This window comes from Gymnoscopelus braueri (genome assembly GCF_963280865.1).
Source record: "Gymnoscopelus braueri genome assembly, chromosome: 21".
In the NCBI taxonomy this organism is placed as follows: domain Eukaryota; kingdom Metazoa; phylum Chordata; class Actinopteri; order Myctophiformes; family Myctophidae; genus Gymnoscopelus; species Gymnoscopelus braueri.
This window is the reverse complement of record NC_137623.1, coordinates 29,521,853-29,537,177: the sequence shown is the minus strand read 5'-3', so window position 1 is coordinate 29,537,177 and position 15,325 is coordinate 29,521,853. Positions and strand designations below refer to the sequence as shown.

At 39.6% G+C, this 15,325-nt stretch overlaps 2 protein-coding genes across 4 annotated transcripts; both read right to left on the bottom strand.

Annotated features, from left to right (window-relative positions):
* Positions 1–2,395: 2,395 nt before the first annotated feature.
* LOC308076957 (tubulin beta-2 chain-like) lies at positions 2,396–3,730 on the bottom strand (the record flags this gene model as incomplete). Its single annotated transcript, XM_080417482.1, has 1 exon — positions 2,396–3,730. One exon carries the CDS (start codon positions 3,728–3,730, stop codon positions 2,396–2,398), a length of 1,335 nt encoding a protein of 444 aa, XP_080273608.1.
* A 4,983-nt stretch (positions 3,731–8,713) lies between these two features.
* LOC308077150 (uncharacterized protein) lies at positions 8,714–12,689 on the bottom strand. 3 transcript variants are annotated; one of them, XM_080417735.1, is made up of 6 exons: positions 12,557–12,689; positions 11,793–11,881; positions 11,065–11,206; positions 10,657–10,809; positions 9,899–10,039; positions 8,714–9,656 (listed from the first exon to the last, which is right to left on the bottom strand). In XM_080417735.1, exons 2-6 carry the CDS (start codon positions 11,867–11,869, stop codon positions 9,006–9,008), a joined length of 1,164 nt encoding a protein of 387 aa, XP_080273861.1. In that variant the 5' UTR covers positions 11,870–11,881; positions 12,557–12,689; the 3' UTR covers positions 8,714–9,005. The 3 variants fall into 3 exon arrangements, with proteins under 3 accessions (XP_080273861.1, XP_080273863.1, XP_080273862.1); XM_080417737.1 differs by having other exon boundaries at positions 10,702–10,809; XM_080417736.1 differs by lacking the exon at positions 12,557–12,689 and having other exon boundaries at positions 11,793–11,996.
* Between the last annotated feature and the right edge of the window lie 2,636 nt (positions 12,690–15,325).

The following is a 15,325-nucleotide window of genomic DNA, read 5'->3' as shown; positions in this document are numbered from 1 at the left end:
CTGCAAGCGGGCCATCATGGCTTCCGCCTTTGCTGCATAGCGGTACGTTACTGTCTGTTTCTCTGCTCCTGTCTTAATGAATGTTAGTATTATAAATGGTAGAATGACACGGCCGTTTGTTGTTTCAGGCCCCTCGATAACACTGCTGCTTTGCGGGTGGTGGTTTCACCGCACCCATTCAGAACAATCCTACATCAACGCACCACTCTGAGATACCTCCCGTTTCGAAACTAGTAACTGTCTGTGCTGTGGCTCAACCGGACCTTATACCCTTATATGGGTTAAGGCACTCTCCACCTGTCGCCTCGGTCCTCCAGCTCACAGACAGCCTGGTGGTTTATTCCTTTCGTTTATTTTGTTATTGTTTGTTGTTATTTCTTATTTGGTATTAGTTTATTTAGTTATCTAGACTATAGGCCTACAGACGGCATTCTATTATAATATATATATATATATATATATACTCTATAATATATGTTTATATATAAAATATGATACAAGTTAATTCAATCTACTTTCCCTGCACTGCCTAAACCTAATTTCCTATCTTGCAGGCCTGTGGCTGGGGACCCCTTGGTGTGAGGGAGCAGGTGACGGCTGCCCAGTTGGGTTGTGGTAACCCCCCCCCCCCTCTTTGCTGTGCTTGTGGTGTGACATCATTTCAGTTCTGTTTTGTTGTGCCATAGGGGTGCCCTTCCTCTGGGTCAGCCGGCCTGCTCATCCTCCCCCTTAACCCCCCAGCACCGGCCCTATAGGCAAATAGCTTTTATTATTAAGTGCATTGCCCCATTGCTTTTAGCTTATTAAATGTTTTGCTGCTTTTATTATTGCTGTTATAAATACAATAAAGCTTTTTGTACTTTGTATAAACACTGTTTCTGCCTTTAAATTAATGGTATAAACGAACTTGTGTGAGGAGCAATATATGTTCAGGCGGTTGGTTTATAGTATACATATTTCCTGGTTTATATTATACATATTTCCTGGGGTGCAACTCCCCAGGTGGCGTAGTTGGCTATATAGATATATTAATTCATACCGCCCTGCTACATCTGCATATGAGTAGCACGGCTTGGGTGTGGCAAATCGTGCGGTAAGTACTGGGTGCTGATGGTAGGTGTGGGGCTCCACCTCAGCAATCCATCTTCCAGGGGTCTAGCGCGCATTGTAACGGGGACAGACTCCTGCGTTAACAGTTGATACCAACAATATTAAGACCTACTTACGGATTGTCCTTTGTCTGACCCCTACCCTTTGAGCTGTCCGGCATGGTTAGACCTGGCTTAGCTCTCTGGGTCACTGAGATAACGCAAACTCCTCCACCGCGACAAGGTGAGAATCCATGGGAGAACCCAATTTATCCATTGCCAATTCCTAATGTGTCCGGCAGTCCCTGTTGCCGGGAACCATGTGCATCGTTCCAGAGTAGTTGTCCATTGGGCACTGTAACAGAGAGAGGCCCTCTGTTACTTATGTTTGATACAACCCTTATTTATTGAATGATATTTGCACAGCACATTTGCACTTTTATGGATTTGCAGTTTACCTTAGTGCAATATGGAGAGTGCAATATGTATTTAGTGTGAGGTTTTATTGTTGAGTTTAATTGAATGCTTAACAGTACCTGGTGTGGTTCAGTAGATTGGGCTGGACCATAGTCAGGAGGTCAGAGGGGGGTTTTGATGTGCTTTAGCTATTGATGATATTTATGTTGTTGTATTGTGTGAAAAAGGAAAAAGAATCATGATTGTTGTAGTTCTTAAGAGTTTTGTAATATATGTGTATGTGGGTTAACTGTAAAGGTATTCATGTATTTATTATGTTTAGATTTACAATACACCCCTTTGAATGGAGCAGTCCAGGCTCATTAGCTGCGGCTGGGTATAAAAGGCTGCCAGTTGTCAGAGAGAGGAGAGGGGTGGAAAGCTGGACACCACCATGCCGATGTTGTAACAATGATTGAAGGTTATCTATGTTGGTTTTGGTGAATAAATACACCGTCAGGTTGAACTCTATACCATGCCTCTGTACTAATTCCAACCGCTAAGCCGGTCATTCTCACAGGCACCGGTCTAGTTCTATAAAAACATGATTTTGTATTGTGGATATTCTGTTTAAAAAAAAGTTCTTCAGAAACATGGACGTTGTTGTGGATATTCTATTGAAAAAAAAGATGTTCAGAAACATCATTTGTGTTGTGGATATTCTATAAAAAAATGATTTGTGTTTTCGTGTATATAAAAAAGAGGCTCAGAAACATTGTCATTGTTGTTGTGGATATTCTCTCAAAATAAATAGGTTCGGAGATATTAACATTATTTGTTGTTGTGGATAGTCATTAAAAAAGAGGTTCAGAAGAAGGTTGACAGCTCAACTTTCTATATGGGTATGGTTTTCAACTCAAATAGTCATCTTCGTCATCACCCTCTCCGTCATCGTCAACAGAGGCATCTTGGTATTGTTGGTACTCTGATATCAGGTCGTTCAGGTTGCTGTCCGCCTCCGTGAACTCCATTTCATCCATGCCCTCGCCGGTGTACCAGTGTAGATAGGCCTTGCGGCGGAACATGGATGAGAACTGATCGGAGATGCGTTTGAAAAGCTCCTGGATGGCTGTGTTGTTGCCAATGAAGGTGGCGGACATCTTGAGGCCACGTGGCGGGATGTCGCAGACAGCCGTCTTGACGTTGTTGGGGATCCACTCCACAAAGTAGCTGTAGTTCTTGTTCTGCACTTTGAGCATCTCGTCCTCCACCGTCCTCATGGACAGGCGGCCACGGAAGATGACAGCTGCGGTCAGGTATCGGCCGTGTCGTGGGTCGCAGGCGGCCATCATGTTCTTGCCGTCAAATATCTGCTGGGTGAGCTTTTGCACAGTGAGGGACGCATACTGCTGGCTGCCTCGGCTGGTGAGCGGAGCAAATCCGGGCATGAAGAAATGCAGACGGGGGAAGGGCACCATGTTGGTGGCCAGCTTGCGCAGGTCGGCGTTGAGCTGCCCGGGGAACCTGAGGCAGGTGGTGACCCCGCTCATGGTGGCAGAGACGAGGTGGTTGAGGTCGCCGTAGGTGGGCGTGGAGAGTTTAAGGGTGCGGAAGCAGATAAGATATAGGGCCTCGTTGTCGATGCAAAATGTATCGTCCGTGTTCTCTACCAGCTGGTGGACGGACAGGGTGGAGTTGTAAGGCTCGACCACCGTATCCGACACCTTAGGGGAAGGGACCACACTGAAAGAGCACATGATCCTGTCGGGGTACTCCTCTCGGATCTTGCTGATTAGCAAAGTGCCCAAGCCTGACCCTGTTCCTCCTCCCAGGGAATGGGTGAGCTGGAATCCCTGGAGACAGTCCGTGGTCTCCGCCTCCTTCCTCACCACATCCAGGACAGAATCCGCCAGCTCTGCTCCCTCGGTGTAGTGGCCCTTGGCCCAGTTGTTACCAGAACCACTCTGACCAAATATAAAGTTATCTGGTCTGAAAAGTTGCCCAAAAGGCCCAGATCGCACAGAGTCCATGGTGCCTGGTTCCAAGTCCACCAGCACGGCACGAGGGACATACTTATGAGATGTTGATTCGTTGTAATAGACGTTGATTCTTTCTAGTTGTAGTTTGTTGTCCCCACGATATGCCCCGGTGGGGTCGATGCCATGTTCGTCACTTATGACCTCCCAAAACTTAGATCCAATCTGATTGCCACACTGACCAACCTGTAAATGTACAATTTCCCTCATTCTTGTATTCTTCAGTAAGTCCTGATCCACCGATCTGGACTTTTCTTCTACTTCCGTTGCTTCTTCAAATTCTTCAGAATTCTCCAACTTCTTCAATGGTTTCTCCGTCACCTCTCACCTTATATAGGCTGCCTGAGCTCTGGTCTGACGTCACACACAATTCAAACGGTTTACTACCAATGCCGATTTACACAGGCTAGGCCAGCCAGGCTATGCAACAACACAGTTAGCCCACGCTTCACGGGGCTAACACGGGGGCTGTAGGCATGGGCTTCCTTAATTGGGAAGCCCTCACAGATTGGCCAAGCTTTGCGTCACATTTGTGACGCTGCACCAATGTAAGTGGTAGCGTGCACAATAGAACTCAATTCTATCTACGGGTTTGTCTGCCCATGTAGCGTACATCCTCAACACGGTGTCAGCTGTTTTTAATGACATCATGGATCCTTTTATCTCCTTTGTCGGTCGTATGGTAATGTAAACAGTAAGGTATAACTAGAAAGTACTGTTCCTGAAGAAACAGTGTGGGATCGCTAAGAATGTTGAGCTGGTATTAAGTATTGATAGTGTTAGTAGTGTTATAGCAGGGTCATAATACAATGACATCAGTATTATGACGTCACTAGAATGGCATTACCATTCACTAGAATGGCATTATGCATTATGACGTCACTAAATGGCATTTCTCCATTGAAATGACCCAGAAAACGGGGGGAATAATAATAATAACTAGAAGGTACTGTTCCTGAAGAAACAGTGTGGGATCGCTAAGAATGTTGCTGGTGTTGAGTATTGATAGTGTTAGTAGTGTTATAGGTTTGAAAGGTTTGAAGGGTTTGAAGGGTTTGAAGGGTTTGAAGGGTTTGAAAGGTTCGAAAGGTTTAAGGTTTGAAAGGTTTGAAAGGTTTGAAAGGTTCTAAAGGTTTGAAAGGTTTGAAAGGTTTGAAAGGTTTAAGAGGTTATAAAGGTTTGAAAGGTTTAAGAGGTTCTAAAGGTTTGAAAGGTTCTAAAGGTTTGAAAGGTTTGAAAGGTTTGAAAGGTTTGAAAGGTTTAAGAGGTTCTAAAGGTTTGAAAGGTTTAAGAGGTTCTAAAGGTTTGAAAGGTTCTAAAGGTTTGAAAGGTTTGAAAGGTTTGAAAGGTTTAAGAGGTTCTAAAGGTTTAAGAGGTTCTAAAGGTTTGAAAGGTTCTAAAGGGTATTTACTTTAAATTATTTTTAGTCACTTTATTTACTTTAAAGTATTTTTTACTAATTTTTACAACTTTTAAGTATTTTTACTATTTTTTTCAACTTTTAAGTATTTTTACTCATGTTGAGTACTTTTAAGTATTTTTACTCAGTATAAGTACTCTTAAGTATTTTTAATCAAGGTACTTACTTTAAAGTATTTTTAGTCACTTTATTTACTTTAAAGTAGCTTTTACTAATTTTTACAACTTTTAAGTATTTTTACTCTTTTTATCAACTTTTAAGTATTTTTACTATTTTTTTCAACTTTTAAGTATTTTTACTCATTTTGAGTACTTTTAAGTATTTTTACTCAATATAAGTACTCTTAAGTATTTTTACTCAAGGTATTTACTTTAAAGTATTTTTAGTCACTTTATTTACTTTAAAGTAGCTTTTACTAATTTTTACAACTTTTAAGTATTTTTACTCTTTTTATCAACTTTTAAGTATTTTTACTATTTAAAAAGTGAAATATCTCTAAAAGTACAAATTATTTCAAAAAATTCTAATGGTAGCCAATATGTCCTAAGTAGGCTGAACGTTATAGAGTTGGAACGGAGTTTCTATCTAAAAGTATGAATTTCTCCATTGAAATGAATGGGAGTTTTTTAGAAGTAAAAAGTGAAATATCTCTAAAAGTACAAATTATTTCAAAAATTCAAATGGTAGCCGACATGTCCTGAGTAGGCCGAACGTTGAAGAGTTGGAACGGAGTTTGTAGCTAAAAGTATGAAGGACTAGTTAGGGGCCAAAAAACGGTGTTGACAATAACAGTAGTGTGATCGCTTTAGCGATCCCACAATAATAAATAGTGAAGATAACATTAGTGCGATCCCACAATTATATGCTAACGGCGCATCTCAGTCTCCTTTGCTAAAATCATGATATAACCCCCCATCTACTAATAATATACACCTCCACCACTCCTTAAAGGAGAATTTTGGACTAAAGTTTTCTTACCTTTTCTATGACGTTATGATATCTTAGGATGAATGTTACAGTAGAACATTTTCATAACTCCACCCCTGAGCCGCCACAGCTTAAAAGGTGCGCGGATAGAGCGTCGCAGTTCCCGCCCACTTCCTGTTTTTTTTGGTGCCGGAAGAAAAAACTCAATGCATTTTTCCATTGACATTTCCAAAAATATTTATATCTATTAATTTAAGCCTCGAATCAAGCCATCACGAGATGACATGAATCATGACCATAAAACGTTTTTTTTTGTGATTTTTTTTTATTTTATATTTAATTACATGATATACTATATTTAATAAATACCCTTTGTTTTGCCGTTTTCAACAAAAAAAAAATCACAGAATCAAACGTTTATGGTCATGATTCATGTCATGTCATGATGGCTTGATTCGAGGCTTAAATTAATAGATATAAATATTTTTGGAAATGTCAATGGAAAAATGCATTGAGTTTTTTCTTCCGGCACCAAAAAAAACAGGAAGTGGGCGGGAACTGCGACGCTCTATAGGCCTTAGGTTAGATCACATATTTTAATAGCTTTTTTTTTTTTATGTTTTGGTGAGATCTGACGTTCATAGTGACAGAACACTATGCAACCAAAAAAAAAAACAGAAGTCTCGCTAGACGAGATTTCAATCTCGAGATTTCAATCTCGTCTAGCAAGACTTCTGTTTTTTTTTTTTGGGGGGGGGACAGTGTTCTGTCACTATGAACGTCAGATCTCACAAAAAAAAAAAGAAAAAAAGGTATTAAAATATGTGATCTAACCTAAGGCCTATCCGCGCACCTTTTAAGCTGTGGCGGCCCAGGGGTGGAGTTATGAAAATTTTCTACTGTACCATTCATCCTAAGATATCATAACATCATAGAAAAGGTAAGAAAACTTTAGTCCAAAATTCTCCTTTAAGGCCTAATCTGTGCAGCCTTGATAGTGTCCAATGAGCAGTTGAAATTGGATCAGCCTAAAGGTCTAAAGATATCGGTCTAATTCTGATATCTTTATACATTTGTACAGTTTCTGCACATTCTTTTGTGCTGAAAGTGAATCCGCTTCAGATCCCTGTCCCAAATAGTTTTTAATGCATTAGAATGGAAGTCCAGGAAGATCATAACCTGCGAACAGCTGTTCCATAGTAATCTATGTCCGGGCTCATTTGGAAGATGGCCATGTTGCATGATGCACGGAATCCTAGCAGTGGCTGCACCCCCTTGTCCACGATGAGAAAAAGCCAAAGAGGGGCATCGCTCCTTTAAATAGCATGGCAGTGTGCCTACTGTATGCCAGTGGTTTCAATTATTGAGCAACCAGGTTAGCGGTTTTCTTTAGCTTGACAATTAAGATGCTCACCGCTGACCACTCGTTTGAAAGTTTCTAGTGACATCACTTTACATTTTGCTCCTGTGTCTTCATCTCAGTGGGCTCGCCATGTATGTGAATTGTGACAAATCCTCATCTGGGAGTTGACATAGTCTACATAGTTGACAACATCAACACCATCCACCTGAAATGTTTCATCTTCGCATGTTGTGGGGTGGTCTACCTCCACTTCATGTACGGACTGTCTAAACATCCTCCTGTTTGTGTTATTCTGGCCCACTGGTCTAGATCTGCAGCAGCTCTTGTAATTATTCAAATTTCTGCAATAATGGCACTGCTGTCCAAAGGCTGGGGATTTCTCCCGTTCAGCTGCATGATTCCCACCACAATTGCTGCAGTTTGTGATGGTTTGTGGAACTGGTCTGATCAGCACTGGTGGCTTGTGTGTTTTGCGGCTTTCCTCTGTCATTTTGTGAATGCGGCAGATTGAAGTGTTAAGTCACTGTCTCTGTCTCTCAACAGGGACTTTCGCGTGGGGGGCGTGTGTGTGTCGGGGGGTATGATGACCAATACACTATTTTGACTGGGAGATCCCCATTTGAGTGCGATAGCTCAAAATGTACAAAACTATGAATTGGCCTCAAAATATACTTCGATATAAGTAAAAGTACTTGTGTTTTTCAAAAATGTTCAAGCTTTTTCGAAAAAGCTCACAATGCATCACATTGTAGATCAAATGCTGTAATTGTAATGGAGTAAAAAAAAGTACAATATTTGCCTCTGTGATGTAGTGGGGTAGAAGTGACAAAAATGGAAAGTTAAGTAAAAGTACCTCATATAAACCTAATAAAATAATGTACATCGCAATTCTTTAATCTATTCTATGCCTACTCAACCTGACCACAGGGTGTTTAAGTGTAGAAAAGACCTTTCTCATCATCTTCTTACAATGTTCATAGCATTCTATGATCCCAACACTATTATTAACACAAAGCTGACAAGACGTACAGAAAGTGGCTTTATTTTTAATACAGTGGCAGCTGTATTATCCATAAAGGAACATCTTTATGGATAAATATGTTAACTAATTGACTTATGTTTTTACAACACTAAATATAAGGCCACAAAACCTGAATGATTAAAATATATACAATAGATCCAGAATATGAATACTGGGTACCGAATATGGTACTGTTTTTGCTAAGTGAATATAACTTCAACTGTAACAAGTGGTGCACTATGTCAATAATAGTGCTGATTTATGACAAATCTTTCCGTTGACAGAAACCAATGAATTCCGCTGGTATCAGTGGTGTCAAAGTGACTTGGCTGTTGTTTTTAAGTAAGCTGATGAATCTTGGCAAAATACACCAAGACATTCACTTCTTTACTCTGCTTGACATATAAGCTAAAATAATTATACATACAGATTATACAAAGAAACTATGTACAGTATGTGAAATAAGAACAATTTCAGCTATTTATATATTCATGAACAATATTCACATTTGGTTACAAACAGCTGTCAAGTTGGACAAATTATCCCACCAGAGATTTAACTCAGACTGAAACAGAGACAATAGATGATTCAGTTCAATATCTCACATGGACACAAGCTGGCAGACAACGGCAAAAGCTTTGTGTGTGTGTGCGTGCGCGCGCGTACACCTGATAATTTATAAACTTAACTGACATCAGAGACCTCAATAAGCTGAATCAATTTAGCACACATTTTGTGTAATGTGTTGCGTTATCTAAGGTTTTTCTGCAGTGTGGATTCGCTGGTGTTTCTTCAGGTGACTTGACTGACTGAATCTCTTGTCACACTGTTTACAGTGGAAAGGTTTTTCTCCTGTGTGGATTCGCTGGTGTTTCCTCAGGTGACTCGACTGATTGAAACTCCTGCTGCACTGTTTACAGTGGAAAGGTTTCTCACCAGTGTGGATACGCTGGTGCCTTTTCATATTATCCAACTTACTGAAATGCTTGTCACACTGCTTACAGTGCAACGGATCTATTTTAATGTGGAGACGCTGGTGTTTTTTCAGGTGAACTGACTGATTGAAACTCTTTTTGCATTGTTTACAGTGGAAAGGTTTTTCGCCAGTGTGAATATGCTGGTGTCTGTTCAAATGATCTAACTGACTGAAACTCTTGTCACACTGTTTACAATGGAAAGGCTTTTCTCCACTATGGATACGCTCGTGCCTCTTCACATTGTCTAACCGACTGAAACTCTTGCCACACTGTTTACAATAGAAATGTTTTTGTCCTATGTGGATACCCAATTCTGTCTTCAGATTACACAAATCTCTGAAACTCTGGTCACACTGTTGTTGACTGCAAGATCTTGCTTTGTCTGTGCCTCCATGTTTCGGGCGTACAGGGCTGGAGGTCGGTCGAGTCTGGAAAGAAACATGACTTTAATGCATCTCTCAAAAGTGTAACAGAAGGTAAGCCAAATAAATCCTCTTTCTAAACCTCTGAAAATGTAAGTAAGTACAAAAGACTTGTACAAAATAAGTACAAAATGCATTAGTGAATTCTGCTATACATAGGTTTAAATGCTGACAACTCCAAAAAGTGACTATTGATTATGGGCAATTTTTTTTATTTATTAATAATAAAATATAATAATGCAATGTACCATGGTGGTCTTTGGGCTACTGTTCGCTGTTGACGAGAGTCCCTCTAGCATCCCCAGACATGCTTCAGTGTCAGACTGTTGTTGACTGCAAGATCTTGCTTTGTCTGTGCCTCCATGTTTCGGACGGGTGGTGTGTTGAGTCTGGAAAGAAACATGACTTCAATGCATCTCTCAAATGTGTTAACAGAAAGTAAGCCAAATAGATCCTCTTTCTAAACCTCTGAAAATGTAGTTAAGTACATTTGAGAAGACTTATAAATAGGGATGCACCGATATGGAAATTCTTGGCCGATACCGATGTTTAAAATAACAATTTAGCCGATAGCCGATACCGATTCCGATATTTGTTTACTTTGTTTTTGGTGTTATCATTCCCCCCTTTTGTGCCAGGTAACAGATAAATATTTATTATAAGAAATAACTGTTCAGAATCTACAGCTTGGTAGGTTACACATAACCAATACACCAACATAACCAGCGCAAAATTGATGCTTATCAACAACAGAAAAATATCGGCTACTGCCATCTGTGAATTTCAACTTCATTTGCCGATACCGATATTGACCGATAACAGCAAATATCGGCCGATACCGATATGTGGCCGATATATCGGTGCATCCCTACTTATAAATGCATTAGTGAATTCTGCAATAAATACCGTAAGTTTAAATGCTGGCAACTCCAAAAAGTGACTATTTATTGATTATGGGCAATTGGTAATTTTTTTATTAATAATTAAATATAATAATGCAATGTACCACGGAGGTCTTTGGGCTACTGATCGCTGCTGTTGACGAGAGTACCTCTAGCATCCCCAGACATGCTTCAGTGTCAGACTGTTGTTGACTGTAAGATCTTGCTTTGTCTGTGCCTCCATGTTTCGGGCGTACATGGCTGGTGGTGGGTTGAGTCTGGAAAGAAAGATGACTTCAATGCATCTCTCAAAAGTGTAACAGAAAGTAAGCCAAATAAATCATTTTTCTAAAGCTCTGAACATGTCAGTAAGTACATTTCAAAAGACTTATAAATGCATTAGTGAATTTCTATTCTGCAATAAATACCTAAATAATAAGTCTAAATTCTGGCAACTGCAAAAAGTGACTATTTATTGATTATGGGCAATTCGTTATTTTGTATTAATAATAAAATATAATAATGCAATGTACCATGGTGGTCTTTTGGCTACTGTTAGCTGCTGTTGACGAAAGTCCCTCTAGCATCCCCAGACATGCTTCAGTGTCAGTATATCCAATCTGACTGCCTGAGGGGGGCCAGGCCAAGCCATACATTGTGTAGTCATGCTTCTTCCTGTAATAGAGCAGACAAACAGTATCTCTCAGCACAGGCCCCAATTACTTTTTAAATCCTCATATACAGCTACTTACTGATAGACATCTGCGCATGGTCAGTATTTGGATATTTCAAATACGGAAGAAATACGGAATAATGAAAACCTTTAAATTGTAGAGATTAGAATTTTAGAAGGTGCTTGTTAATGTAAATTCAAACAAGAAATAATCTCGAAGAAAGCGGAATAATAGTCTTCATTTCATGTGGGACATGCGAAAGACATTTTCCTTTTATTCAACAGTGGTCATGACATGAATTGGGTGCTGTGGTGAGGATGCCGTTTTGTTTAAAGATTATGGATTATAATAGAAAGGATAAGGATAATTCCTTTTAACAGGACGTTCATGAAAGTCCTTGCGGGCTTGTTTCCAATGAGGGCCTGTGAGCAATTAGGGGTTAAGAGTCTTGCTCAGGGACAAATTTCATTTCATCGACACATATGCTGGCGTGGCTTGGAATCGTACCTGGGGCAACCAGGGCCTCTGGCTCCCTAGGCGGGCTCACTAACCACTCAGCTATGACATGGTTATAACATAAGACTTACTTCCCAGTGTCATCAAAGTGGACTTCATTGTGTCCCTCTGAGTAGCCATAGCGCACTGGCTTCCTTTCGCATGCCATTCTGACAAATGACTGTGGATGACATAGAATTAAGGTCACGACATACCATTGGATTATATAATCCAGTGGTTCCCAAACGTTTTGGCTCAAGACCCAAAAGAGAAATCAGATGCTTCACAGCGATCAAGACTAGTGAAAATAGCAGATCTACAAGCTCACAACACGTCACTTCCCGCCATGCTGCGAGCTTGCAGATCTGCTATTTTCACTACTTATTTTATTTTATTCTTGAATTTTTTTTTGAAAAATGTTTGATTTGTTTTCAACTCATGAAAAGGTGTGATTTTAAGGTAAAAATCTTTTATAACAATAATAATTAATTAGAAAATGTAGGAAACAAAAAATAAGGGATATTTACTTTATTTACATTACCCACGGAAATGGATCCGCAACCCACAAATGGGTCCCGACCCACTGATTGGGAAACAGTGATATAAACAATAGGCTAACTAATGATAGCCCAGGATTACTGACACACATCACTGGATCATGTAAACAATAGGCCAACGCCATTTGTTGCTTCAGATTTATAGTTAATGTTAAGATAGGACCTATGAGGACGTCTTTGTGCGTTGATGGAACTCGTTCTCTCATAAATAAATCCACTGGAGATACTGTAGAAGTATTGTCACTTAAATGACACATATTTCAAAGGAATAAAACAGTAGACTCGGTTAAAAACGTTACCTGACGCGGAGGGCAGAACTACCAGCCAAGTAATATTCTAGATTAGAGATTGTAACACACGGATAATTAGATTTTTACACGGATCATTTGTACCAGAGAGAAACCGAGACGACGCACTTCGAAGCACTTCCTGTATGTATCAGTGTTGCCAGATTGTGCGTGAGAAATAAGCAACCAGGTCTAGGAAAACCAGCCAAAAAGAAGCAATTTAGGCCACACGAGCACTTAAAACCTATAATATGCGTCGGCTATTTGAAAATCGCCAATCTAAAAGCTCGTGAGATCTGCTATTTTCAAAAAAATCTTGAAATAAAATGTGGAATATGTGTGAAACATTTTAATAACACATCCCTGGCACAACAGATTTTAATGGAAAATATTTGAGAACCACTGGTTTAAATAATATTTTTGTTTAAGCAAGCAGGTACGCGTAAGAAACAAGTCCAAAAAACCGCAACACGCAATTTTTACAAGCAACTTCACAGAAAAAGAAGCCCCAAAGTCTCTTATAATAAGCCGACATGGCAACGCTGTGTGGGGGTCGCGTCATGCCGAGTTTTCATTCCGAGTTAAACAGTGTAATCCGGTCTAAAGCCCGCCTTTCTTTTCCCGTGATTTGCACGCTCACGTTCATTCACGCACCGTTTCCGTATCCGCTCTAGACCCAGACCGGATCATCAGTAATTGTGGCGAACACCACTGGTCCAAATGGAGCCTTATTATTTATTTTTTATTCTTCATAAAAAGTTAAATGAAACCTATCAGTGGGATGATAACTTTTATCTACAAACGAATATAGTAATATTTTTATTTATTAGTGCATTTTATGATTTTGTGTCAGTCATGTCAGGTTCTTACCTTAACAGGGCGGATTTCAGTGGTGGAAAATGTACTCAAATGTTTTACAGTAACAAAATCTACTGTTTGTCTACAAATCTACGGTTTTGCAGTAAAAAGTATAAATATTACTTCAGTAAAAAAAAAACAGTAAAAGTACAAAAGTATTGGTATCAATAGGCTACCAAAAGTAGAAAGTAGCTAGAATGTACCATTTCACAAGTTTTCAAATGTAGAAAACGTATAAAAAAATCTTTTGAAAATAGCAGATCAGCTATTTTCAAATGGCGGAAATGAAGTGGTTACTGAATGTTTCGATAGAATAATCAAAATCTTCAAAGTAGTAACTAAAGTTTTCAAATAAAAGTAGTGCAGTAAAAGTACAATATTTGCCTCTGAGATGTAGTGGAGTAGAAATAAAAGTACAGAACTGGAAATAAATTGTACAGTAGCCTACTTGAGTAAATGTACTGTTGTACGTGTAAATGTAAATGCTACTTTACACCACTGTATTTTAGTCATTACAACAACTGAGAATATCTCCACTTGCATTAATCACCTTCATTGAAAACAAACAGACATACAGCTCTTTGTCAACGGAGCATATTCCATTCATATATTTTGTTTACATTTTCTCCACGATCATAACGTTACAGAATGGATATATGTTGCCATCTACTGGTTATTGGTGGTATTGGTCACAAGGGGAGAAGAAGGGGAGAACAAGTATGTGCCTTGGGATTTTGTGACAACCATACAATGCAATATAAACAACTAATAAAAGTGAAAATAGCAGAACTACAAGTGTGCAACATGTTGCATTGCAAAGCGTTGTGAGCTTGTATATCTGCTCTTTTTGAAAAGTTGTGAAGGTATATGAAACAGGGCTTAAGTAACATTTAATGAGTGATAACATGTTAGAGAGGCTATTTTGCATGGAATACAGGTGTATTCATACCTTGAGATTTTGACTTATCCTTAGGTGTGCCTTGGCCACAAAAAAGTTTCAAAACCACTGCAATAGACATCATCACAAAAACACGTTCCTGGTTGAATAACAAAAAAATGACCTCTCTATATTCTACTCCATTGGTCCATCTGAGGAGTGCCAGATGCACCAAGAACAAATGCTGATCCCCATCACCATAGGAGCAGCTCTGGCCAGCCTGGTGCTCACTCACCTCATGGCATACCAAATTGGCAGAAAGAGGACCGTGCTGGATACCACACCATCTGAATAGACATTGGATACATCGACTGTCTTTATTGCTGCCGTATCACAAGTATCCCTGAAGTAACCCGGCGTTGAAGTACACCTGACTGACTGATTCATTCAGGTGCAGATCTGAAACATATGGTGCAGATGGATGTGCTTGTGTGTATCTGGTGCATGACGTTTGTGTGCGTGTGATAATGGGTAATGGAGTGCATAGTCGGTATAGTATTTTTTTGTGCATGCCCATGGATATAAATGCGTGCGCATGTCTCTGCGCTGTGACGTTAATAGTATTTGCGTTGTATTTGTGTTGATGTTCTGTAACTTGCTTTGGATGATGAAGAGTAACCCAGTACTGATTGTAACCATTGTTTGGTATAACTTAGTCGCCCCTGTTTTAGGCTGTAAAGTGTACACTCAAAGAACAAAGTCTAACCTCACCTTTGGTCCAATCCAAGTCACCTCAAATAATCATAAATTATTTCTCAAATTTGCTATAGATTATTGTTGTCTATTCGGTTCTATTCTCATTTAAATCTATTTAATTGTGTTGAATTTGCTTTGATTTGTATTTGATTCATTCAATCGACTATTTGTTTTAAGAGGAGAGTGGGAATGCACAGGAGGATACAGCTAGAATAAGGAGATACAGGAGGAGCCCTCTGGCGGGATGCAAACCTAGTCCAGGGGTTGCAGAGACTGGGTCCTTTGATAAG

Coding starts and splice junctions, on each gene's coding strand:
- LOC308077150 (XM_080417735.1), bottom strand. CDS start 11,869: ATGGCATGCGAAAGGAAGCCAGTGCGCTATGGCTACTCAGAGGGACAC. Junction 11,207..11,792: donor CACTTTGATGACACTGGGAA/GTAAGTCTTATG, acceptor GCTCTATTACAG/GAAGAAGCATGACTACACAA. Junction 9,657..9,898: donor GTAGCCCAAAGACCACCATG/GTACATTGCATT, acceptor GTTTCTTTCCAG/ACTCGACCGACCTCCAGCCC.